General features: G+C 38.9%; 1 protein-coding gene across 6 annotated transcripts in view; it reads left to right on the top strand.

Moving 5' to 3' along the window:
- The first annotated feature begins 364 nt into the window (after nucleotides 1–364).
- LOC136773422 (zwei Ig domain protein zig-8-like) overlaps nucleotides 365–26,442 on the top strand; it is a 57,719-nt gene continuing 31,641 nt past the window's right edge. Inside the window, exons 1-4 of one of the 6 annotated variants that reach the window (XM_066727102.1) lie at nucleotides 365–874; nucleotides 4,127–4,873; nucleotides 17,552–17,603; nucleotides 18,442–18,571. In XM_066727102.1, the coding sequence (XP_066583199.1) occupies nucleotides 4,741–4,873; nucleotides 17,552–17,603; nucleotides 18,442–18,571 (315 nt within the window). In that variant the 5' untranslated portion in view covers nucleotides 365–874; nucleotides 4,127–4,740. Of the gene's footprint in view, nucleotides 1,051–2,533; nucleotides 2,564–2,585; nucleotides 2,776–3,990; nucleotides 4,039–4,126; nucleotides 4,874–17,551; nucleotides 17,604–18,401; nucleotides 18,572–26,442 lie in introns of those variants that run through there. The other 5 variants (XM_066727098.1, XM_066727099.1, XM_066727097.1 and 2 more) reach the window with 5 other exon arrangements.

Raw genomic sequence — 26,442 nt, forward strand, 5'->3', positions numbered from 1 at the left:
CTTAGTATACGGTAGCAGGTTGCAGTGTTTCTTAGCTAAACAGTTGTGTGTACGAGAGTGCAGGATAGGAGGCTATAGCGTGCTGGTCTGCGTTAGACGGGCAGAATCATGGAGTTTCGGTTGTCTCGGGGTATATGTATATAGGTATATAGGAGCTGTCTCGAGAAGACGCGCTCTGAAATCTCTCGGCGAGCGTTTTGTCACGCGGACGAGTGCGAGAGGGAGCGAGCGAGGAGCAGCTTGTTTGTGGTTTTACGGGCGTGACTATCGTCGTCGTCTCGTCGCGCCGCGTTGGTGCGGGTGAGAGTGCGTTTGGCGTTCGGCTCACCTAAGTTTATTGTTAGAGGGGGCCCAGCCCAGGCGCCCAGGCCGAGTCGGCTGGCTGCTCTGGCTGGCTAGTGCCCGCACTCCGCAGCGGGCTTTAGTCATGTGGGATTTAGTGCGTCTTGCACGCTCATCCCGGACACCACGTGCGACCGAGCGACTCCTCCTTCGCGTATACTCCCGGCTCAACGATTCTTATCCCAAACGCTTTAGCTTATCTTTGCCGCGCGACCACCCCGTTCCCACCTTAATCCCCGCACTTTACCCCTCTCACTCCCGCCGCTCCAAACTCTCGTTTACGACCCCATCGCTTACCGATTACCGATCGTAATCCCGACCCTCCAGATTTCTACCGAACCGCCAAAACGCGCCTGTAACTGCCAAATCTGATCCTTTTATCGACTTATCCCATGTACAGTATTCACGCTCACTGACTTTTCGCACGAGTCACTCTCACGTTAATTAAATCCGTGTTAATTTGCATATATCGTGTGAACTGCAGTGCGATCCTATAACTTTTCGATTGTTGGTTTTGTTTTATTGATACAAGGTGAAGAAGTATATATGTATATATATGTATATGTTTGAAAAAAGAAGTTTTACTGTCAACGCTCTTATTGTTCTCGGAAATCTGTGGTTTTTCTTCTTGGAACGAATTTTTTGACAGGTGGTTTTCCAATAAAGAAAATATGTCGATCAGGATATTTGTTAGCAACTGCTTTGAAGGTATCCGTATAGTGGGAATTCGGGGCAATCGTGAAAAGCAATAGCGAAATTTCCGTGAAACGCGCGGGGCAAAAAGGGTACCGATTCTGTCGAATGACGTAACCGATTGAAACCGAAAGAGAGGGGGGTAGGGGGGGGGGGGAATGCGCGAACTGGGACGGGCGCTGCTGCTCGATACGCCAGAGTAAAAAGCGAGAAATTAGGATTTCGAGGACAGAGGGTCGAGTGCTCCGAACACGGAAAACCAATTGCGCGATGCTCGGGCCTTGTGCGATAGTGGGCCAAGCCGATGAAAACAAGTTGGCTGCTCTTTGAACAAATAAGTTTGTAGCGCGCGACGATGGTATAAAAGCGGGAGCGAACTGCACGTAGGAAGTGCTATACAAGGGGCGTATATGTATATAGCTGCATGGTATTTTTCTTCAACAACTAATGTATTCTTAATCCCGTACCGTCGATCGTTCAATTTTCCTAACGACTCGCTCGGAAAAATCGTTTAGCGTTTGCTCATAATTGCGTTTAATCGAAAGATTAATTAATGCTGCTTATTCGTTAATGGAAAATAATTTCGCGAGCACCCAGGAATATACTTTTGTTTTACTTCACCGCGGAGGCAAATAAGTCGAACGAAAATAAAACATTGTTTTCTCCGCATCGACACTCCGTGCATTTGATTATTTTCCGTGAATCGCGAGCCAAGATAAATAAAATAAATTATTCGACGTCGGGTCGGTAGACGGAGAGTTTTCTGGCATTTTCGAATTACAAGCGAGATATTGTTTCGAGCGAATCGATAATTTCGTTATCCGCGTGTTGTTTGCGTCGAATTGACTTAAAAAGGCAAACGAACGAGTGCAGGAGCATTGAAGTAGAAAAGTCATTCAATCTCAATTAGGAAAGTGACTGCGTGCTGGGGGAGCACCTGAGCCGAGCTAAAATTACTCTGTCTGAGATGTTCGCTGGTAAATCAGCGAAAACCGTAGAGCGAGCTCCTTTTGATTTCTCGTGCCAGGCCGATGCGAACGTCTCGCAACGTTTTAACGCCGTTTCACTCGACTGCCTCGCTACGGCGCTAATACATGCTTAAACGTGACCCTCCGTTCGCTCTTTCATCTCCAAAACCCTAATTAACTTTGGTAATTATGTATACGCCCGGACAGAAGGGCTTTGCACTTAGTTGAGTGGGCTAAAGTCAGAGAAGGCGGACGATACTGGTATGCCACGAAAAAATATCTCTATCCCACTGTAGTACACGTGCACCTGAAATAGGTGAATAAGTAATGGCAATGTGGGATAACTGAAAGAACAGTCAAAGAATTTCGGGGTGGAAAGAACGCCTTGGCTGCTGGCCTTGCTTCCTACAAATTGAATATTCTCATTCAAATTCCTCGTTTCATGGGGGACTTAATTATCTTACTTTATTATTCTTTCAATTCTTCAATGACTCTTCAACTATTCAGCCTAAAAGACGATTCTATAAATCAGCCTAATTGGAAATAATTAGGCAGCAATGGTAATTGTTGCGAAATGAACGATTGGTGGAAATTGGCTTTATGATTTAGTTTAATTTTCAAGTTGAGTCAAGGCGTCCGGAGTTTAAATAATTAGCATCTTAAGCGAGCAATAAACCAGCGATCGGCGTGGAAACCCGAGAAAGCCAAATGTGATTAGAGAAGTTGGTGAAAAGATCAACTCGCGAGGAAGTTGGAATTGAAATGCTGCTAAGTACGTAATTATATCTCATCGTTAATTAATTCTTTTGCCATGGCGAGACTAGACTTTTCTCTTTCGTATACCTACACTACGCCATGCCGAGAGTTTTCAACGATGTATATTCTAATTTTCCGAACGATCTCGCTATTATTGTAATTAACTTAAGCTGATTAATTGCCGCTAGGAGCTTATTAGTTATGTAGGAGTACAGTTAACCTGGTTAGCTCGTGGGAACGAGTGACAAATTTCAAACGGACCTGAAGAAAGAGCGCGCGGGCATACCAAATAATTTGGCTAGTGGACTAACAACGCAATGCGGTCTGGCTGCAAATTAAAGTAGAAAGAAGTGGAAAAGTATGCGTTGTGCAAAGGTGCACCATTGGGCCACACAACTTGGAGATACATAAATTGCACTTGTATAAATTGTAACTGTGTACGTTGCTTCTATGCAATTTCGTAACTGTACGTAATTTCGAGCTAGCACTCTTTGTACAAGTGCGTGTAACGCGTATTACACATTGTACGTATCACCATGTAGATATAATCACCTGAAAACGTGTATGGAATGTTCGCACTGAATTATCCAATTTTTTAAACACGCAAAATTAAAATTCGTGTAATATCGTATCGCTTTGCCGAACATTTAATTCATGAATCGCAAAGAACTTCTAAGGCTATAATCATGCATTGCATTCATTGTTGTATATAGTTTATTGTGTATTTAATTCTGTCATTGATTCTTCGAATTTATTACTTTAATCTCGATATATAGTCAAAAAATTCTTAAGAGGTATATAATTGGGTAAAATCGAGCATTCTCTCTTTTTTTACTTTTGCTTATTACTATTTTTTTTATCTTTCATCATGCTCATTATTTATACATTTTTAATAATTGAAATGAATGGGAGTGTGCTAACAAAACTGATTTTTACCGTATGCACATATAAGCACGCGAAAATCGGTCTTTGTAAACACGATGCTATTTACGGAGTGAAAATGTTTTTTTTGCACTGGTTGAGTGACATCTTGTTAAATTTAACTCTCTAATGATGTGGTACGATGTATCATGCGCACAGCCGTGACCGAAGTTTATTAATTAGTCGACTGCGACCAAATGCATGTCAACGCGTTGTAAGGGATTATTAGACTACGAATAATAATTCTCTTTCGAAAATAATCTGGAATATTATTCTTTTTCGCTCGACGTTGATTGGTTATTGTCGACAGAAACAATTCTCTGCAATGCATAATGGAAAAAGAAAGCATTGATAAATTGTAAAGTCAAAGATTATTACTGTAATGAATGCTATCAGCGCAGACTGCATTTTTACAATCCATAATAACTTTTATATTCTGTTTCAAGGAGTTTTCACAAATAAAAGGAGCTTCATCACATGCAGTGACATTATAACATCGAATAAATGGATTATGAACAATTGTACTTTCAGGATGCTAAATGGATATTGAATATATCCACATTTTTTCCAACAAAGAGTAAACAAATCTAAAAGATATGAATGGAGCGAAGCTGCAAAACATCAAAGTTTAAATAGAGGAACTTTGGAGTGGAAAGACAATATCTGCGAATGTTATTCGCGTTGTGCTCGTGTTTTTGCCGGAGTTTCTCGATATTTGCCGGGAGAGATACCGGTTAGAAGATGGGAGCGCGCGCGAGTGATGGTTTGTTTTACGAGTGAGAGAGTGCGAAACAAAGTTGTGTTGGTCCATCGAACAATGTGAGTGAACAAATCGAAGTTCCTTCCTGTAAATCGTGATACCACATGGGAAAGGGGAGCATGCTGGGAGCTCACGTGTTGGGATTGTTACGCAATCTTCGCGCAATCCGCGACTCCAAGTAGAGAAAGCTGGGGAAGGAAGGATCGAGGCAAGTTTCGGAAGACATTATTAAAGCTCCGTACTTCTAATCCGGGTGTAACGTTCTCGTTTACGTGTCCGGAACGAAAACTATGCGGCACGATGAAGGGGCTAAAAGTCGGTGGCCTACCGAGCGAGAAACGCCTGGACTCCTGCCAGAAGATCAGTCAGGGACGCCGAGTATTACTGCTATACTTGGGACTCTCCATCCTGCTACCTGACCAGATTCAAGCCGGTTCGTATTTATATATAGACAATCTCACTACCCCACACCCATAGCTTTCCGAAAACTCTATTTCGCACCACCAAACATCTCGTCAATCTTTCCACAAATCCATATGACCCAAATCCTTCTCTCTCTCTCTCTCTCTCTCTCTCTTTACTTTCCTCCTCCACCCACATATATTCCAGCATTTTCAATCGCTCCAAATCAATTTATACCGTACTATATACGATTTTATAACGCTGACGATAACATATAGAACTTGAATTAGAATACGTTCAGTGAATTATTAACCCGGTGCAATTATAATAGCGCGTCATCGAGAATGAAAAACTTTGCGAAAGAAACGAAAGAAAAAGTTTGAGAAATTTGTGGCGTGGTACAAAGTCTTAGCTGAAAAATGAATCGTATAAATTATGGCGCTCATCGAGCTTCGCGTGGTCTCAATTTTACCAAAGTTTTCCTACAAATCTTCTCGTCCTGCAGCATCGTCTTCATCTTTTAAAGATTAGTTTAATGTTTCATCTTCCTCGGCGCGTTTTAATCTTATAATGATACAGCTCCAGGTGGGCCGGTGAGCGGAAACCGCTCAAAGCTCTCCGTATACAGACGAATTCAACTACTAATTGTTCCCTAACGATGCTCCAATTATACCTTACGAATTTACTATTAACACACGGTCAACTCATTAAGAAAGCGGATCCGACCTTTACAGATGGAGCGCGGTGTTCTACGGCGAGGAGAGGATTAAAAAATAAATAAAAACGTTTAGCGATACGCGTTAATGAATAAAATTAAGGTTTAGCACAAAATTCAACATAATATCCTGCTTCGTTCACACAAATCATTTCATACTCCGTTTTGCGCGTCGAGTGGAAACAAAGAGAACACACGAGAGTTTAATTTGGCTCTGGCAGGACTGCAAATTGTAAGTCATATTAACAATTACAGCGTAATTGTCTTCGCTATTTCGAAGATTTGTTGAATAGAATTAATTTCGTGGCAAATTTATTAAGTCAGGATAACATTGTTAGCGCAAAATTCATTTCATTACTTAAATCTAGCCACGCTTTAAAATATTGTTGCGATATGGTTCTTTGATCTATCTGTAATTTATTTCACTTCCAACGTCTCTGTCGGTCAAAAATAACCAAAGGCTCGTATTAATAATCTTACAAAATCTATACATACGATTTTTCCGTTGTACTTTCGGAGAAGATTGGTTTTATGACGAACGCGTGGTCTCGTAAAAAGTTGGACTACGTGTCATCGAGAATTTCTTCGGCTTCAGCATTTCTAAATGTACTAAAAAGTCTGTAAAAAATTCCATCTTTCCTCATCAATGATGCGATGTCACAATGAAGCCCCTTTCTCTCTTAGATTACGCTAGCAATCTTCGATTCTGTGCGTAGAAATTAAATTCTGTATTGGGAAGTTTTATGGATTTAAAAACGTGTTTAAAGCAGTAATTTCACAAATCTACGCAAAATGATTTTCACATAAATTACAAACAGCTTCTAGCCTTATATTTGAAAAAGGAATAATAATAGTAACGCGTTAATTCCAGGTAAGCTCGTTAACATCTGGAAATGAGTTTTTTTTTATCCATGATGATGTAATACTACAAACGAGCAGGGTGCGAGCAGAGATAAAGCTCGATGGAGACTAAGCACTCAATATAAAGCTGGCAGGGGATGGGTGAGCAATTAATGGTTTGGATGAGTCTGTCTGCGAGACCGAAAGACCCTGACCTTCTGCTTCACTCGTAATCGCGGTATTCTCCAACTTCTATCATTAGTTTTTTTTTCTGTTAAAATTCTTCCAGCAATTCTTTCCTTACCAGAAACATTTAAATTATATAGTACAGCATTGAATTAAGGGTCGACCATGGTTAGTGGAGTATGAAAAAGATGAAAGGAAAGAGAGATGAGAAGGTTTTGATGGGGAAGAGGCGAGGGGAGGGGAGTGACCAGAGAGAGAGAGAGAGAGAGAGAGAGAGAGAGAGAGAGAGAGAGAGAGAGAGAAAGAGAGGGTTATTAAAGGTAGTCCGGTCCGGCCGAAGAGGCTGAGCTGACCAAAATTTTGTGGAACATTTGTGGGATGACCTGAGGTCTGTGCTGGGGGTGGAGTCGAGCGAGGGGCTGGAATGAGACAATGTCGAAAATCGTGGCAGCTTAATGTCGTCTCGAAAACAAAACTGGCAGACATGAGGGTAGATTTTACGGAGGAAAATGCTAGAAAGGGGAGTGAGGCGTAGAGGGTGGGGCTAGGCAGGAAGTCGGTCTTCCGAAAAGGCATCATGCGGTATCCGGGTGGCATCGCGGAAGAAAGAGAAGTGCGAGTGCAGAGTGGGCTGGGCGTTGGTACTTACTCACGCTTAGGACAATTTAGCTTAATTAATTAACCGACGTTGTGAAGGCACACTAATTTATGCTCATAGAATGATTCACTGAAGTTCTCGCGAGCACCGGTCTGTGGCGTACCTTCTTCCTAGTCCTTTCCCATTTCCTTCAACCATATACCGTACAGTGCCCCGTCCTTCTGAAACTCGGCAAAATTTGGATCAAAATTTCCTCTAGCCTTACGGGCGAATAAATAGTCTGCAGTAATTAGATGTGCGCTGATAACATTAGAACTTTGTTTTAATTAAATAGAGTTCCATGAGAAATTTCACCCAAAGCTTCAATTTGGCTGGTGGGCTGCGAGGCACTTCTTTCTGTTCCTTCTTTTGTCGTCACGGTGACTATATACAGTACGTACTATAATATGGAAGAGAATGAGGTAATAAAATTGGCTGGAATATCAAACGTCTGTTACTTTATTAAGAAAGTAAGTTCTAGCTCGACGCACACGCCTCTACGCATGCATCTCACCTACAAACAGAAATCGACCCTCCACGCTGTGGATATTAAACTCGCATTGAAAACTTGGTTTTATATTAAATTCTCGAGCGCGATATCTCGCTGATTTTCCCTGCTTTTCATTTCCCTCGTCTTGATTTCAAAGTTCCCTGTCTCTCCGCGTCCATCCGTTTCTCTCTGTCTCGATATCTCTTCTAAAATCACTAGCTTTATATATATATATATATATATATATATATTCCATAGAGGAATCCTAACAAATAATTATGACTTTATCGAATGAATGAGCGCAGCTATGAAAAGTAGGAAATTGCACCGAGTACAATCCGTAAATAAATCTGAAAATTTCGTGTAAACTCTGCATTTGCCTGTAATATTATTTGGTACAGCATTAGAGCTCCTTTTAAGAGAACCATCGTCGCTTGGAATTTCACAAGCGAGCAAACTCGGAGCGAAGTTAACGTTAGACAGCTGGTTATGGTTCCGCAAATTTCCACAAGATTCCGATACTCACTTTCAGCTATAATCTCGAGTGGATTTTCTTGCCTCTATGTAGCGAGAGGTTTCACTTAATAAAACAGAAGATTTTTCTCCTTTCTGCGAGATGAAAGACAAAATAGAGGAAACGAGGAGGGTTAATATTATAGGTTCTCTCCCCACTATACATAAGTATATACATCTGCTTGAGATTTTATTCCATTCGACTGTTTTCGCAGGTACAAACCATTAATGTTGCCTAACGGCTGTCTAAAAGAGGCGAAACACAAACCGCGCCTTCCGTTCGGAAGCCAATGTAACGTTTACAGGCGAGAATTCGTCTATAAATATACCTGAGGCATTGAAAAGCGGGGCTGGAAAAGCGAGACTGGAAAAGCGTCGAGGGCTTCCGTAGGAAATCGCGGCCTGTTTAACCTGGCCTAAGCTTTTGTGATTTAGGGATTTCCTGTGTGTTTTCAGTCGTAAATGACTGTTTACTTGAGACTTCACAACCGCGAACACACTGATGTTCTCCGGCTTGCACTGATAAAGCCCAGACTCTTCTCCTTTAGTATAAAGCTCCCATTTTAATCAAGCAACGGTAAATTAACTAAGTCATAGATTTACACGAAAGTTATTCTCGTTTAGAAGTCAACAAGGAACTATTTCATGATGTGAATATCAAGATTTTTCTTCCTCCTGCCCTTCAGAAATATTATAAAGTGGGAATCGAGTGAAACCGGATAGAATAATATCGGTCGAGTTTGAAAGCTCGTAGTTTGGATAAAGAGAATTAGAATTGAAATTTCGACAATGGCTCGTTCAGCCAGTGGTGCGGTTTGTACGTCAAAAATATATTAGTCTCCTTCTTTTACCCTGCAAAATTGCAGCTGGTGGCGACAAGGGCATGATTCCGGTAGTCGACTGACGGAATTTTCTGCTTTTTCTTTTAATCCAGCTTCAAACTCTATCCCCTCCTCCCTCTCTCTCTCTCTCTCTCTCTCTCTCTCTCACTTTCTGTCATTTCAAGTTAACTTGTCCTCTTTCACTTTATACTTCTTCCATTCCCCCCCCCCTCTTTCTTCCTTTTCCTCCATCGCGTAAATGTCATTTTTCTCCCGTGCACTTTCATGCATTTTTTCCCTTTTGATTCTTTAATTCCCCTTTGCACTAGTTATGTGTCCGTTCCTCGCCAACCACAAAAATACTCTTCATCTTCCCTTGCGCGTGATATATATTTGTTTTTCTTTATTTAACCTCACCCTAAGTACTTTTTTATTTTTGTACCGTCACTATATCACCCGGTTTCGTTGACGGATCAATGAATTTTTTGACAAAGTTCTTTTTTTAAGCATTCACCATCCCTCCCATTTCACTATACGTATATATCTCATTGGAACCTTGAATTCTTTCGATGCAACGTCTCTCGAATTTCTGTTTTTCAAGATTATCGTAAAAAAGTTTCTGGTTCCTTCAATCGAAGCAGTATGGTATAAATTGCTATAATCGGGATTATTTATTTAGCGGGCGGTTTTAAAATATTGTTTACACCGGTACTAAATAGTGAAATGACGCTGTAAATTTTTGCGAAGCAAAACATTCGTTCCGTACTGACTCCCCTATACGCAGTGGCCTTGATATTTATATCAGGCACTAAAGGGTAAATTGCCTCAAATAGATTCCTACAGTAGCAACGAGCAATCGAGCACACTTCAAACAGGGACAAGGATTCATTCGTTTCCGAGCAATCGAGGGCTGCAATCATTTTAGCAGCGTGCAGAAATAATAGACGCCTGTATATAGGCAGTTTGTGCATTTTGTACAGCTTTTATATACGAAGCAGAAGCTTCAATTGTTGAAATCAATTCTGAAGTGCAAATAAGAAATGTGTGAAATCTCCAGTGTAATCTAAATCGAGCGAACAAATTTGATTTTTTACCTCTTAAATTTTGTTAGAAACGAAGTAAAAATTAAATAACATTTTCGATAATGAATTAATTATTAAAGCATTTGCAAGGAGCCCGGCGCTTGTGCATTACTTCGTCTCGTTCTAAAAAAGATTTATTGCTTATAAAGAAAATTGCATTTCTCGCAATAATTACTCTTGCCTTTCGGTTGCCATTTTTATTTTTCAAGATGCCACTTTATTCCTGACTGACGTACTCCGTGGGAAAAAATATTAACCATGCCCACCTACTTCTGTAACATATTGCGATATCGCGTTACCCTTGGCTTGGCGGGTATGAAATGCGCGTCGAACGGATCGTTAACTAAATAAAAAAGGACTCCCTAGGGTTTCTTCGTCGTCCTTTTTAAAGGCGCGGTTATGTTACGTATACCTATACCCTCGGACGTTTCAAACTGAAACCGCTATCGCCTTATTCACATTTTTCAAATTCTTCGCGTCTTGATTTTTCCTCCTCGACTCTGCTTTTTCCTCGTTCCTTCTCTGCTCTTTCTACACAGCTCTCAGCCATTTTTTCATCCTTCCCCTTTAAAGTCAATGATCCCCAAGAAACCTATACGTATATATTAAAAATTTAAGTTTATTGCTAAAACACAAATAAAATACTTTGTTTTTGTTGTATATATTTATTTATTTATAAGGATGCTGATATTTCTCAAATGATTTCTGCAACAGCTTCGACAATCTTGAAATACATATCCGCGTCGCACGCTCAATTACTTTGCGTGCACATAGCTAAGCAAAAATTTATTGTATAGTATACTATAAATATATATATATATATATATATATACGTGTAGGAATTGTGAGGGGAGTAGGTCAAATTTCGCAGAGAATGTGCAAAGGAATGCCTTTGGCTTGAGGGAAAGAGCTCTTTCTTCCCTCCTCCATAGCGGGTTATTCCATCCAACGATGTAACTTCATTGCTCTTACTCTGTCAGGGAGTCAGAGTTTTACTTTACGTTTGCCCGTCTCTTCCTTCTCCGCCACTTTTTTCCTTCTCACCCACACTCCCATACTCTACTCCTTCCTTTTCGTTCCACACTCGCACTACCTGCTTTTGTTTCTTACTATCCCCTCCTCTCGGCCTTGTCTTTCAAGAGTTTAGAAGACATGTTTGCACTTACTTTTACCATTCTCTATCTTTTCATTTCAAACTCCACAATTTTTCACTTCCTTTCTACATAGCCCCCCCCCCCCCCCTATCATCTTGGCACACACGAGAATCTGGTTGCTTGGATTGTCGTTTTGCAAATTTTCGAATTATTTCACGAATAAAGGTCTGAAGGGTCTGAGGGTTCTCGATAGGATTTCAGGAATATATATTGGATTGCTTTGTAAATCTGAAATAAAGATATAAGTGGATGTATAACTAGTGCTTTACACATGCACACGTATATATACATTTGATTTTTTTTTCTGCCCAATAACTCCGGTCGATATCGTGACGCAACCTGCAGGATAATGATACCAACGTGACTTGCCAACTCTTGCGCTTAGGAGAATTCCAGAATTTGCACGGGATTGATATCTTTAAATGGATTCAACTTAGGCCACTTTTTTATAAGATGTGATACAGTAAAAGTCACCGTGTAAAATTTATTTCGAAGCACACGAGCCTCCAAAACCTGAAAGGTCAAATGGAGTCTATGTACCCGCATTTGTTGGAATTACAATGTTCCTTTTCTATTGGCTATTAGCATATATAGTGAAAATCTCACCACGAGCAAATCTTCTTTTGTGCAAATACAATATTTCAATTTCATATATCTACCTATCAGTGCAAACGATTAACTTGAATATACCTTTTATGTATTTATCTGTAATATTTTAATAAAGTTTTCAATCTCGTCTATGTATTTTCATTCTAATCAATTTAATTTTAAATCCATTGTCCCGTTAATCTTAATAAAGTTTCCCAAATTATGCTATATTATTTATAGCAGAACAAGGTTCGGTACAGTGACGTGATTCCACGAAAATTTGACTGATTAGGCAAAGTATTCAAAGCGTGTTATACAGCTTAATACTCCTACCGGTGAACACGGCCCCGTAATTAGGTAAATAATGTACCGTGACTGTGGCGAACTTCGTCACTCGGGGCTGGACTGAAGCGGCAACATATATATATGGAGACAGTTTAATCGACAGTTTTATTTTTATTTGTACCTATAGCTTTAGCAAACTCTGTGCATTTTGTTCAGTTTTTCTTATTCGTTAAACACCCTCGCTTGTATTTATACTGTGTACACACGCGCGTTAAAAAGAGAAAGACTAAACAATGAGCAATTTATATCACAAAACAGCGAAAATTGATAATTCTCTGCGCCCTAATTAGATGAATCGCAAAAAACTGAATACGGTTTTCTGTATTTGCAAACGAACTTTTCTGCGATAATTATTCAAATAATACTGGTAATTTCACTGCGATGGAGGGAAGAGAGAGAGAGAGAGAGAGAGAGAGAGAGAGAGAGAGAGAGAGAATTACAAAGCAGAGATAAAAGTGAACAGATTTTGTTTTAAGCTTACAATGATTCGCGTAACATGAGAAAAAGTTCTCTCGTAAGTAACATTTTCATTTACTGAACGTGCATTTATGCCATGACTGTTAAATTTCAAAATGGTATAATAATATGGCGCTTGCGTATATTAAGGGGAAGCAATTAAACAGCGTTTATAATGCGTAACGTTGGTGACTGCTTGCGAGGCTAGAGATTTCGCGATGCACGCGCGAAAACCGCGTTTAAACACATGTGTGGAGCACGTGAATATTCTTCATGTCAAGCGTGACAAGTCTCTGCTTGCGCATAACACAAACGGTTCTCGTAATCTGGCGTTCCTAGAAAAATCTTTTACTCTCCGACTCGTCTATCTCTGATGTTTGCGCCTCCTGCTTTTCTCCCTTTTCACTCACTGATTTTTCTTCTTACGCTTTTATCACTCCCTATATACCCTTTAATAAATAATTCAAAACTCGATCCTGGTATATTTTATTCTCGCGTCTCAACAATTTCTTCAGTATCTTCATAATAAATTCTTTTTACGATAATTTATATAACGCTCTCTCTCTCTCTCTCTCTCTCTCTCTCTCTCTCGGCATTGTAACTTTTTTCTATTTTATTCGTGGTTCATTTCTCAAGCCGCAGTTACACCAATTCGTACGTTTTCTGATATACATCTATATAAATATACTAGTTCCTTTTTATCCTGCATGTTTTCTTAAGCTATTACTATTAGTCGCTTCCATTTACTATATCGTTTCCTTTCAGTACTATTTGTTTGCCTTTTTCTTAAGATCATCGACTCTACGACACCTTGGGTCCTTTGAACATTTTCCCGTGGTCGTTCGAGTTAGCGCGATGAGCTTCCGGTGTTACAACTTCTCTTAACGCCTGGTCTCCGTCTCTTGATTGCTTCCGATTTAAAGACTTCGAATATCATTTTCGTTCTCAAGAGCTCTGCGCGCGAGTGCTTTAAAACTTTAAAAAAGATTCCGGTCCGTTTTTAAGCCACTATAGTTATGGACGATTTTCACTCGAGATGGAGAAAGTTTTCGCGATCGTTCTCGTTTTAATGTGTTCCGAGGGACGTTGCATTTTAATGATTGCGGCAAAAGATAAACAACCTTTTTATTTTTTACTATAATAATTGCTCGAAAATCCTGTATAAATTTCGTAATTTTGTGCGTACGTATAATGGAAACGTTTTCTTTAAAAATTTATCTTTTCGCTAATTGCAAACGCATGCGTGGAACGGTGATTTAATTAAACTTGTAATTGTTGATTGGGGCATGGATTCTGATGACTGACTGTAACATATGTATTGCCACTTGGAATAATACTGGTAGCCAACGCGATTTAGATGCTTTGATGTGGTGACTGACGGTGCGGCCACACTTTACGAGTATTTCAGCAAAAATATATCCAGCCAGGATAGTCGTAAACTTTCCTTCGCATTGTTTCCAAAGGAAAAGGGAAAGGGGACGACGCGGTGGTTTTAAGAGTGGTAAACCGCAGACGGTCGAGTAGAGTTCAAGAAATCCATTATCCCCTTTTAAACAGCATTCGGCCCCTCACCAATTAATAAAAACTCGTAGAGTATTCAAGAATTTTTTCAATGTCAGCAACTGCAAAACTTTTGTTAGCATTTGGGGGCTTAGCAAACAGTAATTTTATAACGTATTCTTCGTGCAAAAAAACGCCAAAAGGGTGATAGAAATTTATGATTGTGCCAGTGAGATATTACATTTTTATAGCACAGGAAGCTTGTATTAGCGTATGGGGGTGGGGGAGGGGAGGGAGCGCGGTCTTTAACGACAATGAGAGAATTACACTTGACGTGTGATACCGCAGTCATGCGATTCGGCTTTTGCCGCAGTACTGTCGAAAAAGGGTCACTCGTAAACCGTCCCGGCCCTGACGTCCACCGAAGAAAAATGAGCCGAGCGACGCGTTGCGGGAAGAAACATCCGAGCTTTACGGCTCTCCGCATGCGGTTTATAATATTATAAAGTGAAGATGGTAAAAAAAATAGCCGCTGGTTAGTATAAAACTGTGACCCTTGGAAATCTTCTGTGGAACGTGAAAAGGAACAAATGGATGAATTTGCGCACATTTGTATTCTTTTATTTCGCTAGACACTGAAGTTGGGAATACGTATGATATACATATAAATTTTCATGATCGCTAATGAAATATATTAGAAAGAAAGTAGCTATAAAAATCTTTGGCTGACTCCTCCTCTATAAGATGTCAGTAGGCCGCGATAGCTTTGATCAATTTTGGTAAGATTGGGCCGAGAATTGGCAAATTAGTGAAAGACATCTGTCCAGCACTTGCAATTTCGATTGCTTCAGAGTTGGGAAACCGAGCCTTGACGAGCGTTATATCCAGATCTTGTAGCCTAGCTCTTTTAATACTAGCTGCCAAGATCGGACCAAGCTGCACAATCGTGGCAAGTCAATGTTGGCTCAACGTTTAATCAATTGTAAAATCCTACTCATGTTGATTCTTAAAGAATTATCCGTCAGTACCGGTTGACGTATTAAAAGCTATACAGAGGGCTCATAGGAGAATGCAGTCTATTTTGTAACATTTGATTTAAATAGGAACACAGATTTAATTTCGCCGATGTATGATTTTTGTAGTTTTCAACAATTTAAACAATTGAAATACACAATGGATAAATATAGTAACCTACCGCTTCAATTGTTTCGTCAGGCGTTTACTTTTTGCGATCAAACACAATTTGTTTTTTTCAAATCGTTGATATTATTTTGAATAAATAGTAAAATAAACTTTCTTTTTGTTTCATTTAATATATGTGAAGAAATAAAGCTAGAAGGAATGATTTGTTGCTGAAATGTGGTATATATAGTCTGACACAAAAATGAACCCTGAAAGAAACAATTATCGTTGTATCAATTGTGCTTCTTATAATTGATAGTCCATTTTAGGATGTTATCAGTCCAAATTAGGAGACCGGTCTCATTAATTCAACTGAAACCTATAATTATTTAATAAAGACTTCGTAAATATCTTCCGTTTTTTACTATCAAGAAATAAATGTTTTTAGTTTCAAACTTCAAGTTGCATGTGTAATGACTCCTGCGCATCGTTTTTAATTAAATAATTCCTATTTCTCCATTTCTCATAAATATTGCTTGGGTGGACAAAATTCGGATACTACATCCCCCAATGAATTGGGTAATAATAAATTATATTTACAAGATGGATTGGAGATTTATTTAGAGTAATAAGGAAAGCCTGAATTAAATCATATGGAAAATAGCTCTGGAAACAATACCTACCAGCTTAAACATTATTGAAATTGCAGGATACATCGTTACTTGCTTATTTCATGACGGGTTGGAAGGGAATTAAACTACCTATGAATGCAATAGGAATTAGTTGAGGTATCAACGCTCATAATTATGTGCAAAAAGAGAACGCTGATCGCATTAAACTCAGCGACAAATACACACAAGAGAGCACCTATGCGAAAGAAGAATGCTACTTCGCGGCAACTGAAAATCTTCATTTTAGAAGCTGGCAATGCGGCTATTTTAGCTAAAGTTGTACACTATATATGGTTTGTAGTTGACGAAGCAGATTATGTGCTAAAGAAACGTATAAGTTATGATAAAAAAATATTAGCTTTAAATTTTTTATGTGTTGTTTTCTCAAAATGCCATATTTCATAATAGGGAATCAGATTACTGGAAAAAGGTTCAACCTATATAGCTTTGATAATGAGTATATATATATATATATATATATTTTTTTAAGAAAACTCTGGGTCTTTGATCGAATAAGGATCTCTCTATTTTTATCTTGATTTCTTTTTTTCCGTTTTTGATTACACTGCGATAGGAGAACCGAGAAAATATTTTACTTAAGAAATTTATTCTGATTTTATATATTATATGCTGCACCAATGATTCGATATATTCTTGTAGAAATCCTGTTGATTACTGGAAGATTTGATTGAAAAGAGCCATCCAGGTCATCGATTCCTGTCGCCAGATGAGAAAAAATGGCAAAATAAGAGGTTCAACTTGCGAGTTAACAACCGATGTAGCCCCTTAAAGAAGATATTTATCCTTGCAGCTTCGTATTTCAGAAGAAGCTATAGTGTTAATTAAGTTTTAAACTATTTCTAGCTGGGAATAAAAGGAGTTTATGTTAATAAGGATTAGGCAATTCTGCTATATCGATCCTATTTGCGAACTTGAGTTTTTGCTCGATTAATCTGAGAGTTATCAGACAAAAGCTTGTTTGCAGCTGGTGGAGCTCTCGAATAGCGCTGGTGAAGTGGAACAGGGCAAGTGCGGTTGGTCATTTGTATAACGGGCCGGCAGTTGAGTGTATAATAATATATGGGCATTATCTGCACTCCGTGGAGGGTACGGAGCGATCAGTGCCGTAGACACAGGATCGATGAAAGGGGATACGGTTGTGCTCCAGCGGGATGTTGTTTATGCGAAATGGTTAAACTTGCTGAGTTACGCTCTCCCCGGGTCATCCCATGTAGATTTCAGAGATAATTTCGTTGCTGAAAGATTTATTCCTACACAACGCCATCCTATTTAACATACTACGTTCGTCATAAATAATCAGTCCATTCCTTATTAATCATCCTCGCTCAATTATTCTCCTATCAATGATCCCATCTCCTTAATCCCCAGGTCCTTTAATCCTACAAAATTTAGCGAGCTGCATATTCATCGCGTAACGGTAATTTTTTACTAATTTTATCCCCAGATAAATTTTTTACGGCCAGAACCTTGTTTTTCCCCTGTCATCCATCTTAAGTTGTGCTTTGCACGATAATGTTATTGCGCTTCAAAGCTGGAGGGCTGCATATGCTTACGAGCATTAAAGAAAGCTCCTTTCGCTTCTAAGCGACGTACCCAAAGAGATAGAAGCAGGAACAAAAAGTGGAATTTTCCCATGATAGTAAATATTTCATTTTGCGACGATCACTGAAAAAATGCTTGGGTTTCGAAAATATAACTCTATTTATGGCTTTCATTTTCGCAGACAGACCACGTTTGTATGCGTATGTATACAAACCATGTAGCGTCGTCAAAGCTGGCACTACAGGATAATAGTTTTTGTACCATAATCCACACACACACACACACACACACACATTTTACCAATAAATATTAGTTCTAGTTTCGAAAGTGGCCTAAAAACCAGCGAGTTAAATTTAATAAAGTTCGATCCGTATACAGATGAGTTTATATATGCTTCGATGGATTTTCAGTATACAATCAAATACTTCCGTTTTTCTCTTTTTTCGCGAAGATTTAAGTATCTTAAGAGTACGAGCATGTTTTTTGGCGAATTGTATTAGCAGCGTCACGAACTTCTGGTTTTATTAGCAGTTTTCGCTTCGAATCAATCCTCGTCAACGGCCTATGGGTATCGTCACTCAGGTGATGATGATGATTGATGATGATGGAGAGACCGTTTGAAGGTATACTAACGAGCAGCGAGTGATCCGTATAGGCCAACTATTTCAATGAAGTTGGCTTCATTCGCCTAACTTTCCTATGGAACGCGTCTTGCATGGAAAATAGTTCTTCGAACCAGTAAATACATGCTCCCTTTCGGTTAATGTGAATAAAAGCTTTAACAAAAAAAAAAAAAAAAAAAAAAAAAACAAACAAACAAACAAAAAACATCCTCGTCCGTTTATACATATATTAAATGACATTTATTATTTTCAGCTGGAACGCATCAGATATCCGTAGAAAGTTCTCGACAAAGAAATATTGCCAATAGGGAACCGGAGGACAACGAGTTGCCCGTCTTTGAGCCAACTGCAGCCAACGTCAGTGCATTTGAAGGCCAAACCGTCTATCTTCCATGTCGAGTTCGAAATTTAGGAGACAAAGTGGTAAGATTTCTTTTTGTTCATTCAAATTTATCAACATAAAATTTTTTTTTTAGAAATTCAGCGATACGCTTATGGCAATGCGAAATGAAATACCGCGGGCTAAAAGCGTTACATTATCCACTTTACGTCAGGGAAATCGGCTTTTTCCGTTCGCTCTTTTATTACTCGCATTAAAGTCTATCCATAAGAAAGCCGGATTGCCGATAATAAAAGCTTTGCGGCCTAAAATATCGTCTATCCCACGATTTAAGATTGGATCGCGTAAAAAATTGTAATTTAGCTGGGTGTTTTGCGATAATTCATTAATTTTTTTTTCTCCTTTCGTGCACGCGCGCACGCTCCAATTTGTGATATAGCAGTTGGCTAGCATTCGTTAATGCGGTAAAGTGATTAATATCGAAAGTTAGCAGGGACAAAGCCGGCCGTTATCTCGCTCGGCAAAATTTGGTTTGTAACGGTGTAGGTTGTAAAGCCAGTGACATTGTCAGTAGCCCTTTTTCCCCCCTCTCCGCGCTGTTATCTATACGCGTGACCCCTGTAATTAATACACTACCATATGACAAATCTCCGCTTTCGCAATAACGCCGTCGTATCGATAAATTTTGCGGTGCGATTAGGAAATATCGATGTATCCGTTTTTTTTTTCAGAGAAACTGCAAGCTGTAAATTTCATGGTATATTCACTGACGCCTTCCAATTTGACTGAATCACAGTGTAGAGACGTTATTATTTTTCCCACCAACGCCACTACTCAGTCTTTTAGCAAAATAATTCTTATATAAATCCAACTATAAATATGAATAATTACATTAAAAACTGAATAATTTAGATTTTGTGTGGGAGAATTGAGAATATGGAGAAATGTTGGGGGAATGCGTAGTTGCAGAACACCCTATGTGGATTGACCATTCAATGAGCAGCGTGCGAGATTGAATGTCCACTTGTCGGAGTGAGAAAGCTTTGATCAGTTTTTAATCAAAGGTGGAGTCGTGGCAAAAGGTTGTTGGTGAAAAAAAATCAAGAGAGGAAGAGCGAGTTTGGTAGAGGGAGAGAGAGAGAGAGAGAGAATGGTATAAAATCTATCAACGGGGAGTTTGCGCATACGCTTGTTGCGACGTTTGACTTTACGCGAAACGAAACGTAGGTAAAGCGCGCTGCTTGGTTATCTAACCAAGGGAAGAATATTTTTCTCCGGGTATTAAGGATGCTGAAGTAACAAACGTGAATTTTCTAACTGATCGTATTAACATTATATCAGCGTTATAATAATTGTTATTGAATTAAAATGGCGCTAGGTGTATATATTTTATTTATTGTACTGCTTAGTGAATTATATTCCCTTAGGTTTATTTATTTATCGGAGTGAAAAATGTCTTTCCTCCCCACGAAGGGCTTGATTTACCGCTAAGATTTGGGGTCTCGGCTTTCAGCGCATAATTCGAGCAACGCTGGTCCAGGTATGCGCATTATTCATGGACATCGGAATAAAAACGAGGCGTGCGAGCGGTAAATACGATTAATTTTTTTCACGAAAAAACCAGCGTGCCGGAGTAGCAACATCACGAAATCAAAGCGGAAACGGGCATACCGAATTCGGGGCAAAATACATCCATTCCGTCGCAAGGAAAAATCACCGTACCCACGGGAAAGGAGCCTGTAAATATTTAAATATTTAGAGTGGCCAGAGCTATACAATTTTTGGCACACCACCCGAGGATGTTTACATATACGGTGTATTATTTTGTATGTATAGGCATATATTATACATTATGTGTGCTAATTTGTTTTTGTTAATTTTATTTCGAAACTCGCGATATCATATAAAGTAATCCATTAATTATCGTTTCGCAGTTCTCTTTTGAAACTTAGAGATTTTACATTTATCACTTAATTTTATAATGCAATTCGATTAGTATATATTAACGGAAACTTTTTATCACCAGGTGGAGACGTTTTCAAGCGTATCCTGATTTATTCCTGTTGAGAGAAATTTTATTTATCGGCAGCTTTATTTAGCAAAAATAAAGCGCTTTTTCATCAAGAATGCACTTTACGACGTTACATTTTAAAGACAAATGCTCTCGTTCACGTTGCACTGTTGGTGCCAGAAATTGCCTATGGAGGTAATTCAAAAGCGAGTGAGACCACTTTGCGCCATCGTGCTTGGAACTTTTTACCTTTGCAAAGAGACCGCTAAATGTATTGGGAGCGCTCAGGGAAAAAGATCGCATATTTCCCATGAAAAGAAATAACCTATAGTACTCATATACAATTTATTATTTGACTCGATAGATCAAAATACTAAGGGTGTAACTGTAAAATTATGCTAATTAAATTCTCGAGTTGAAAGATCTTAGGAAACACTTTACGCACGTTTAGTAAGGATATTTGATTTCATTAAAATAGATTTTTTCTTATGATTTTCAAAACCAGAGCCACGTGTCATGTGTCAGCTCAATAAATTAAAGCTTATCGATTCCTTTTAAAATATTGTCGCTATGAACAGCAATCGGTACCATCTGTGGTATGCTCTAATGTCATTTATAGGTTAAAGAACAAAATCGGGATTATATTTATTTATGATGGTGTGGTTTTCATATAAGGCCCGAACGAAGTATTATCTTCAGGATCGTATAAAATATATAGGTTATATCATTTTTAGAGGGGCTGCCTCAGTTGCACACATATAATCGGGATATCCTTATCAGGCCCTTGTAGGAATTTCGCGTAAATTTCTACTTCGGTTATATTTGATCGACCATGCTTTTTATGCTTCTTCAGGAAAATTGCAGGATTTGTCAATAAGTTGTAAGAAGATATTTGACGTTTAATTTATGGCAAATCGCAGCTAATAATGCTGGCCCATTTTCGAGGAGGCGTGGCAATTGTGGGATGGTATAATAGCAATTTGATCGATATTGAATTCGAAAGCACCAAAAATGGGGTCGTTCTCTCCGCAGTTGCCATTGTGACCATTCCAGAAAATTGTACCGTGCTTGCTGAATCTCTGCGTTAAACTCGCAACCCTCTGTGCTCTCCTTCTCCGAAGGAGTCCGGATTTTCGTCCTTTCAAACGTACCGCGTCAGCTTCTGCTAGGTAACTGGACCCACCAGCGTGAAATACATCCATTCAAATGAAGGAATAAAATAGGATATTTTTCCGACGAAGTCAACTTTCATTAATCAGCCGTGAGATATTCTACTAACTTTATGCGCCACACTTTAATTTGAATATTGTCTTTAAATGCTCGGTTGATTAATTAAATAGAAATTTTAACAAAATTATGAAAATATGCTGAGTGTTTATTAACCGTATATAGGTCTTTAGAAAAAAAATCTGTCGTTGGAAAGGATCCGCGTCAGCTCGAGCCATACAAATTGGTGGTATAAGCATGAAATAAATTCTGCAGAGGATAGCAGAAATACCAAACGTAACAGGTAACAATGGCAACTGCATGTATATAAAGTCTCCTTCAAATTTGATATAAAAGCCTTCATAAGGTCTCTTACAGTTACTGCAGAAAGCATTAATATATACGTTAAAGGTTTCGGGTGTAAAGACTGATGGACGTTACGTGTTGTTTGTTAGCCGAGTTTTATTAAAAATATTTGTCATAAGACGAATCCTTAAAGATGTGCCTAAAGCCTGATTCGACTCTAATGCGCACCTCATAAAAATTTCTCGTCCGGGAGAAATGGAAATATTATGTTATCCCACTAAACACAGGCCGTAGGGCCTTCAAATTTTCTCAAATGTATCGCGATTGACGAGAGTGATAAGTTAGAGACAGGTGGAAAAGCCGAAAAGTATTACTCGGACAGTTTGACGCTCGAAGGCCTGAAAGGATGAGATCCAAAACTTTGAGATGGGGCATCCCGTTGGGGCTTGGCTTTGGATTTCTCTCGGTTTGGTCCTCAATTTTTGTGTTGGCCGGCCAACCGTGTGCCGATGGAATAACAATAAGAAAACATAGGGAGAACGAAGGGAGGAAGAAAGAACTCTCTCGAGATTAACCTACCTATGTCCTGAGATTCTTAAACTTTTTATCGTCCACCAACGCAACCGTTAAAATTGGGTGTTTTCACTTTACACGATCATTTGCTTTCCACCAAGAAACGTGTGTCATCAATTTGCATAGTTGTTTCTTAAATCTAGGAAAGAAAATAATATTTTTAACATCTGTACTTTTTAAGTAGCTTAATTTTCTGTTCATTAAAAAATGTAGCTCGATGAATATCTTCTTGGCCAATATTTTTCAATGTTCAAAGGGTATATACATATAAACTAAAGTATTGGTTATCTAAATGTGATTATGTACAATTGGTATTTTGGTAAATGAAAAGAGCAACATAGAGAGAGAGAGAGAGAGAGAGAGAGAGACGAGAAAGTATATAGGCAACTAAGGGGTTTGGCTCAATCATTTATCGGGGCTTCATATTATTCGATATAAAGTAGATAATATCGTTTAGTGCGATACGTTGGTGTTCACGGGAACAGTTTAGAGAGGCGATCATTCATTTCTGGGAAGGCCAGAACGGACAAAGGTTGGGCAGTGATCGGATCACCCGGATTGGATCGGCCGCGGATTCGAAATACGTGGTATATATATAGCCCAGTTTCGATGAAGAAGTTGAAAAGCAACGCGGGCACGAAACGATAAGCCAGTGGCCGACCGGGGAAGCCAAAAAGTATTACTACGGATCGTTTGGCACTCCGGCCAGTTCTAAAAGGATGAGATTCCAGACTTTGTGATAAAGATCCGCTAACGCGACGCTGCCACCGTTGAATTTTTCGTCGCTTGCTTGCTTGCTACCTTTGCCTTTCCCAAAACTACTTCCCCGAGCGGATTTGTGAGCACAAGCAGCGCTTCGATTTTTCACGACGATTCAGCCTCTCGCGTTTGTCACAGCAAACTCGATACGCTCCAAAATACCACAATATCCCAGCGCACTACACACACTCAAATTCATTGCTTCCACCCAGCACTTTAATTTTTTCTCAATTCCTTGTCTCGCCTCTTACGCTCCTTCTCTTTTTTAATCATATACGCGTTGATAATTTACAGAAGCTTCTGTGAAAAAAATAATGTTCAAAGTTAATATCCAAACTATTTCCCGAGTATCGCAAATGCTTTGCTATAGGTATATACATATAGCGTATCCCGCATAACCACGAGTAGCTGGGCTTCAAAACTACTTAAATTAAATTAAAAAAGAGGTAAATGCGTGAGCTTTTTTATACGAGCTGCCTCGACATACGAAAGAACTCTCATCCATTCTTCATCCCGCATTAATTAATAAACGCGATTTAACTGTCAGCGAGCAATGGCATAAAGTTTTAAGAATAGCTATTCGAATATTGTATAGCCCAGTGAGCTTGAACTGATTCAAAGGTCAAATGATATCCAAAACGAGGAAAACTCGATTGATCGAATTGCCAAGGGGATGAATATTATAGACGTTCTACCTCGGATAAATGGAGTATCGATATTACTAGTAGTCGAATAAAATTGAACACAGGCAAGGGGAAGCGATGGTTAACTCGAAATCTTGGCGGTATAATTTCTTTTTCTAGCAGGAATATATTCAAGAGATAAAAATCATGGAATGGATTTTGCTGGTTTTTTAAGGCTATTTTCCATAGACCATCGGAAAAACACAAAAACAGGGGAACAAAGACCAAAGGATAAGGGTCAGCACGATAGGAATAAAACGAATAAGAGGGATGAAAAATATATATAATATATTTCTGAAAGTCAGCAAAGCCGTACATTTTCAAGGCAGATATCGTATAAATTAGAAACAAAGGTGGAACATACATTTATCATGTTGAGTCAAGAATCGCTCGTTCCATCACGGCGCTCCAACCTTATGCTAAATCACCTTAATTATAATACACAATTTCTTGCAACTCTTTATTTTCATTAATGTTTTCACGTAATTACTATATCAAGGTCCAAGTTGTCAATACGCTCAGATTTGTCGGATTCTTTTTAAAAGCGAAGGACTGCACTTTCAGCACTTTGTTTCACAATATTTTATTAAAATTTCAGATTGACGGGGGCTTAATAATCTTAGTAGAAATTTATCAATTAAATCCTCCAAGTCTTATTATAACGTCAGTACCACCTGTTCTCTATCCAGTTTGCGTCTGCCTCCTCCTCCGAAAACGAAGAATATCGATAAAATCATATCCCGTATCCCGCCAGCGTCGTCGAGAGGTCATCTAATTGTTTTCTTCAGGAAGTTTTGCTGGAGACACCTCAACACCATGACAAATGATCCTCCGCCCCTCACATTTCCCTTTTCCTTTACCCTTCGCCAGCGGCCCTTCATAATTTTATTTTATTCTTATAAAAAATACATTTCATAAACCCTCGACAAAACTCTATTAGCCTCGAAGTTTAAAATGAAAGATTTTATCGAATCTCTCATATCTAGTTATGGATAATCATGTACATATTATATACATATAAAGAAGGAATATATAACTTCATTGGTGTAAAATATTTTTAGTTTTAAACACTCCAAATGCATAATGCGCGCAGCTTTTGTATATTCTGTAAATTGCCTAGGTAGTCCGAAATCAAGTAAAACTAAAAAAATTGGCAAAATACCTCATAGAAAATAGTTATAATGCAAAAATAATAATTTACTCATACTATATTTCTATTTATTAAGTTTTAATAGTTCAATTGTGTCGAATATAAAATTTATGACAAATATATATAAATTAGTAAAACCCCTTGATCAAGACATAGATCGATCAAAGAATGAGTGATATAGTTTTTACAGATTGATAGGAGAAAAGAGGGAGAGCGCAAGGTAAATCGGAGCATGAAGAATAGAGATAATATGCGGAGAAATAGTCTTTCTCCATGCAGGCACATCTGGATTTTACAGCATCGATAATTGATCAGTCTGGTCTCTTGTAACAGACGAGAATTGTATACTACTGAATTATCAGCAATGCCTACGTATTATTTGATTATTTACGGCTAAGAGGAATTCTCATGATCAACGCGATATATAATAGAAGCAGTGAAGCTACGCGCAAGCCGGTTTAAAAAAATATCAAACATGTGTTAATACAATTGTATTTGCTCAATTTCACTAGACAACAATATTACAAATTCAGCAGGGTTTTTTCCAAATATTTTCCCATTTTTGCAATCCGTCCTAAAACTGAATTATCAGGGGATAAAAAAAACCGTTGATTTAATGAAATTGGTATTTCGTTGACGAGGTTTTATTTTTACAAATTAATCCACGTAAGGTCTAAAACTAGTACGTTTCGGTATACGAGAGTGAGCGGGAAAACTAAAGAGTTTTACATGGAGATAAAAATGTAACAATGCAATTTCGTGGGAAGCGGAGATATTAGTAATAGTTGCTTTGTTGGACAAATAATTTATTGTTGAGAGTGGGTGGGATGGTCCGTAGTCGCGCGCAGTGACATTGCCGTTGAGTTACAAACGATGACGCGGTATTATTTCATTATTTATGATTGGAATTTTAGCTAGCAGGCAGCGAGCGTCCTGACATTTTTCCGATTCCGCTTGGCGCTGCAGTGCGGATTAAGTTACCCGCGGCTGGCTGAATTAAAACGCTAATAACGAGCGGCGATATTTATTGGACGGATTTCGCGTGGGTTACACGGCAATCCTGCTTGGGTTCAAGCCCCTCGACACCACCCCGCACCCCCCTAACCATCGCTTGCTCGAAAAGCGTTCGTCTCTTGCCGGAGTCCACCATTGTTTCCCAAACAGGGATTCTTACCACTTTTATGAGGGAGATTTCGGGCTTAACCCGACCAGATAACTTTGGCGTGCTCGTTGCTTAACTGATCCACCCCTTTCAACCCCTCCAAC

Source organism: Prorops nasuta, unplaced genomic scaffold (assembly GCF_024137725.1).
Source record: "Prorops nasuta isolate Cenicafe-Biocafe unplaced genomic scaffold, Cenicafe_Pnas_1.2 PNAS00005, whole genome shotgun sequence".
Lineage (NCBI taxonomy): Eukaryota > Metazoa > Arthropoda > Insecta > Hymenoptera > Bethylidae > Prorops > Prorops nasuta.